General features: G+C 43.8%; 1 protein-coding gene across 1 annotated transcript in view; it reads right to left on the bottom strand.

Moving 5' to 3' along the window:
- hhipl1 (HHIP-like 1) overlaps positions 1 to 5,311 on the bottom strand; it is a 10,316-nt gene that overhangs the window by 3,593 nt on the left and 1,412 nt on the right. The window contains exons 2-6 of the mRNA XM_014013702.1: positions 4,290 to 4,747; positions 2,380 to 3,026; positions 2,154 to 2,297; positions 664 to 992; positions 389 to 515 (exon numbers count right to left, since the gene is read on the bottom strand). Of these exons, the coding sequence (XP_013869156.1) occupies positions 389 to 515; positions 664 to 992; positions 2,154 to 2,297; positions 2,380 to 3,026; positions 4,290 to 4,568 (1,526 nt within the window). The 5' untranslated portion in view covers positions 4,569 to 4,747. The remainder of the gene's footprint in view (positions 1 to 388; positions 516 to 663; positions 993 to 2,153; positions 2,298 to 2,379; positions 3,027 to 4,289; positions 4,748 to 5,311) is intronic.

Genomic DNA, 5,311 nt, shown 5'->3' with positions numbered 1-5,311 from the left:
ATATAATATATATACTGTATGTATGCATGCATTGTTTGTGTCAGGCTAAGTTATTTCTACATTCTCCTGTCTGTCAATGCACCAGAGGACTTAGAAAACGTCGTTCTTTACCCAATATGCTTTGTGTAAATAAACAGTAGGGTGCCTTCCCTGTGACAATATATTTTTTTAATCTATAAAAACATAAACAGACTAGAGTACTAATGCTGTCTTTGTTGAAGTAAATGTTTATCAAATAAGTCTTATGTCACAACTAGTCGGGTTCCCTCTAAAGCATCTAAACTAGTTCAGTGATTCCTCTTTCTGCTGAGCTCAGTTTTAGTTAATTTTACTCTGTTTCAGTTCCACATTACTTGTGCAGCTCTCGTCAGCACAGAAAGAACCTTACCCGCTCATGAAGTCTCCAAATATGTACATGCCGTTCAGGTTGGGGTACTCGCAGCCGCGGTACACGTAACCCCCCGTCACTGATTTACCCATTTTATGAGGATAGGCATAAATGGGCAGCACGTCACCTGCGAGGAAAACAAAAGCAAAGGGGTAAAGAAAATGGATGGATGTGTGAAACCTTGTTTTCACTGTGTTCGGAAGAAAATTTAAAAAGAACCAGCAGTGTTGCWGGAACATTTGTGAATAAATAAGTGTCTGACGAATCGTCCCTACCCAGCGAGCTGTTGGCGCACAGCTTCTTATCGTAGCAGGAGAAACCCTCCCTGGCTCTCCAGCCGTAGTTTCGGCCTTTCTCCACGATGTCGACTTCCTCGAACTTGTTCTGCCCCACGTCCCCGCAGAAGATGCGACCTTTGCCCTCCTTGGTGTGCGGGTCGCCCCTGTCCACTGAGCACCTCCACATGTTGCGGACGCCGTAAGCGTACACCTCGGGCCGCGCATCGAGGTCATGTACGAACGGGTTGTCTGCAGGGATCCTGTAGAGCGGGCCTCTCTGGTTATTATCCACATCGATACGCAGAACTTTACCCAGGAGAGCCGACCTGGAACAGATGAAGCAACGTAAACAACATTTAATTTCATGTTTTCCATTAATCTGTGTAATCTAACTGCTCCTGCATACGTTAAGCRCATTCAGGAGATGAGTGCTCTGATTTTTGGTTTTTGTAGCTTTTAAAATTTTCAATTAATTGCTTTTKTCTGTTATTTTAGCTACTGTTCTGCTATTTTTAGCGAGTATTTGTGCCTTTTTTTTTTACCTAGGCCATTAGCTTAAAGCTACAGTTATTTCTTTTAGCGTTTAGCTTTTTCTACTTTTARCTCGATCCTTATTATCTTTATACTTTAGCTACCCTTTTGCTAATTTTAGCTAACCCTTTCCTGCTTTTAGCCATCATTTTGCAACTTTTAACAAACAGTTACTACATTTAGGTATTAGGTAACATTTTGCTTCTGTAAGCTAATATTTGCTGCTTTAGGCTAGCATTTTTAGCAAGCATTTAGCAACTGTCAACAAACATTTCACCCTTGTATTGCTTAGCTAWAACTCTGCTACTTTTAGGATTTTATTAGCATTTTGCTACATTTAGTGAACATTTTCCTGTTTTTAACTAGCTTTTTGTAATTTTTAGGTTCTAGCAACGTTTTGCTCCGTTAAACTAGTAGGCTATTTGCTGCTTTAAGATAGCATTTTGCTACTTTTAATTATCTTTTTGCTACTTGTGGCTTTGAGCAAGCATTTAGCAACTTTTAATAAGCATTTCACCCTTGTATCTTTTAGCTACTATTTAGCTACTTTTAGAATTTTGTTAGCATTTTCATGTTTTTAACTAGCATTTTGCAWCTTTTAGCTTCTAGCAACATTTTGCTTCTTAAGCTAGTAGGCTATTTGCTGCTTTAAGCTACCATTTTGCTACTTATGACTTTGAGCAAGCATTGAACAACTTTTAACAAGCATTTCACCCTTTTTTGCATTTACATTAGCTACAGTTTTGCTAATTTTAGGTTTTAGTTAGTCAGCTACTTTTTTGCTACCGTCTGCAAACATTTAGCTGCTTTTAACTTTTAAATAGCCTTTAGCTTTTGTCTAGTGTTTAGCTCCTTTTAGCTGTGCTTCTTTTATCTTTGATCACTCAGTTTTAGTGTTTGCGCTCCATTTTCTTATAAACTTTAGCGTGTTTTTAAAACACAGCTGAAGTTCTCACTTGTTCTGGGCGTTTCCGTATTCACCAAACGGATCTCCGGCCATTCCTCCGTCGCCTGTGAAGATGTACAAGAACCCGTCGTCTCCAAAGAGCAGCTGGCCTCCGTTGTGGTTTGACGCTGGCTCGTCGATCTCCAGAAGAACTCTTCAGTTAAAACATGAAACCAGAACCAGGTTAAAGAAGAACCTGCTGGTGTCGGCAGGTCCGGGTAGCGGTCCGTACCTACCGCTCAGACGTGTGGTCCACCACGTTCACGTCGTTGGCCGACACCTTGAACTCGCTGATCCGGATCCTCTCGTCGAGCCCGACCTGCACTGAGTAATACACGTACAGCTTCCTGTTGTACTTGGTCTTGGGGTGAAAGGTGAGCCCCAGGAAGCCTCGTTCGTCGCCCTCCCAGGACGAGGTCAGCACGGCCTGGCTGATGTTCAAAAAGGGCTTCTCCAGTTTGGACCGGTCCGGGAGGTAGGTCCACACCAGCCCCACCTGCTCGGCCACGAAGAACCGGTGCGTGCCGTCGTTGGCGTGCACCATGGCGAGCGGGTTCCGGAGCCCGTTGGCCACTTCCTCCAGGCACAGCTGCAGGCAGCCGTCTGGGTCGGTCTGGACCCGGCCCAGGTTCTGGGTGAGCTTCTGGTTGCTGAGCAGGTGAGGGTAGCAGTAGTCGACGTCATCCAGCTCCAGGAGCTTACAGAGGCGGGACCGGTCGTGTTTGGCTTTGTTGATGCGCGGGTCGTCAGACAGGAAGGGGAGAACGGAGCGACACTGGGTCCAGAACCGAGAGCAGTAGTCGGGACAGAGACCAGGGACGGTTCTGAGTGGGGTGCTCGGGTCCTCGGCATCAAACAGGTGAGCGGTGTACGGGGAACACTCCTGAGATCAGAGGGAAACARTGAAAACTTTTCAGTACGATTAAAGATTTTAAAACTTTAAAACAAGAAGTTTTACTTTGTTTTGGAAATATTAAAGGTATTTTTGTTTATTTTTATGGTGGCAGCTCATATAAAAAAAATATTCATGGCAACAAAAGGCAGTAAAAATAAAGACACAAACAGGAGCAGTGGAATGCTCTCTCTGGAGGAGTTTATGGAGCAGGAGATGGATCAACTAATCGGGRCTTCCTCCTCAGTAATGAGGKTGTTGCTTCGGTCGGTTGTGGTGAAGAAAGAGTTGAGTGGAAAAGTAAAGTTCTTGATTTAGTGGTCTGTCTAACCCTCACCTGTCATGAGGCGTGGATCATGMCCAAAAGAACGAGATCCGGATCAAAGTGGCTGAAAYGAGCTTCCTTTAGGGCGGCCAGGCTCAGGTTGAGGAAGARGAGCTCAGAGTTGCTCCTCCACGTCGAAATGAGTCATTTGAGGTGGTTCATCTGGGTTAGGATGACTCCTAGACACCTACCTAGGGAAGATAGGACTCACTGGAGGGATYATGTATCCTCTTTGGCCTGGGAAMGCCTTGGACGAGCTGAAAAGTGTTGCTGGGGAGAAGAGGGTCTCTCCCGGACCTGTTCTCTCCACGACCCAGAAGATGGAAGAGCAATTTTTAATTGAGTTAAATGGCAGCAGGTCTGGGAAGGTTCATCACTCTGAAAAGTGTCTCAAATTAGCCCAACAAATTCAGAAAAGTTAATTCCTTAATGAAAATTTGGGAAGATTTTGAATGTGTCTGGTCCTGATCTTTGGGCCCTCAAAAATAAAACCCAAGGTTCTGTTCAGGAAAACACTGCATTCAGTATTTACAACTGTTTGGATTAAATTTATTCGTCTTTTGTATTTAACTGTTTATGTCTGCAATGAAATAAAAGTGATTTTTTTCTTATTTTTGAGTCTAAATAAAACAATAAACTGCAGCATTTAATGAAAAGACTTGTTTTTTCTAATATCTTATATAAAAAAGGAGGGTCTTGTTTAATGTTTTTCAGATTTTAAACAAAAAACAAGTCAGGAAACTAGTTTCAGTCCTGTATTTACTTTAAATGTTCATTAATAAATTAAACACATGGCTACATCTGTTTGGTAAAAACGCAGCTTTATGCCCAGAAACACTCAAATGTTTTCCTTTGGTTATATAAGATCAGAGAGTTTCTGTTGTCGGATCAGGATGACCCAGGTGACCTTTGACCGCGCGCGCGCCTACCTGGCAGAGCAGCTCCAGAACGAAGCCGGCGCAGTTCGCGTATCCGCTTTGGTCAAAGGGGTCCATGACCCGGTAGAACCGAGCCATCAGCTCCTGGTCCTTCTGGCGGTCACAGCAGCCGAAGTCGTTGTACATRACGCAGAACTCCAGGTCTCTGGGGGGCCTGAAGGGCGGCTTGAAGTCCAAACACTGCGGGTGAGGCTCCGCAGGGCCCGGACACAGGAACAGGACACACAGAACCGGCCAACAGAACCGGGCCCGAGCAGAACTCCRCTGCATGGTGGCGTTTGGCGGCAGGAACGTGGACAGGAGGGGCTGCTGCTGCTGCGGAGGCTTCCTGCGACTCTCTGGACTTCGATCTCTGTTTGGCGCAGCGACGCGGTGACGCGCGCGCGGACCGAGCGGCCAACCTGCCGCATGCAGTGTGCGCACTTTTCTCCTCCTGATGGGACTGGTTTCTGCGCAGATTTGTTGAACTTATGACCGAACAGTCGTGTAAATCCAGCAGATGGCGACCACATCACAAMAAACTTTCACTTGGAGTTCAGATAGATGCAATTAAAGGCCTGATTTCCATAAATTAATGCATATAACCCGCTGCCTTCCATTAGCCTTTCAAACTGTACAATTATGATGAGAAAAGATAGTTACAGTTGTTAKAGCCAAACCTTCATCACATTATATCTCCTGTTAGTTCTCAGCTACTACCACACCATATGTTAGCAGAGTTGTAAAGTATAGTACAAATACTTTGTTACTGTACTGAGTAGAATTTTTGCATATCTGTACTTTACTGGAGTAGGCCTTATTTTTCAGCCTACTTTTTACTTCTACTTCTTACATTTTCACACAATTATCTGTACTCTGTGTTGTATAAAGTACCTCAAAGTGACGCTTGAGTAAAAGTACAAGTATCTTATTATAAAAAATACTTTGGTAAAAGTTAAAGTCTTCTCTAAAAATATTACTTGAGTAAAAGTCGTAAAGTATCTGATATGTTTTGTACTTAAGTATTAAAAGTA

This window comes from Austrofundulus limnaeus, unplaced genomic scaffold, assembly GCF_001266775.1.
Source record: "Austrofundulus limnaeus strain Quisiro unplaced genomic scaffold, Austrofundulus_limnaeus-1.0 Scaffold105, whole genome shotgun sequence".
NCBI classification, from domain to species: Eukaryota; Metazoa; Chordata; class Actinopteri; order Cyprinodontiformes; family Rivulidae; genus Austrofundulus; species Austrofundulus limnaeus.
This window is presented reverse-complemented; position numbering and strand designations above follow the sequence as displayed.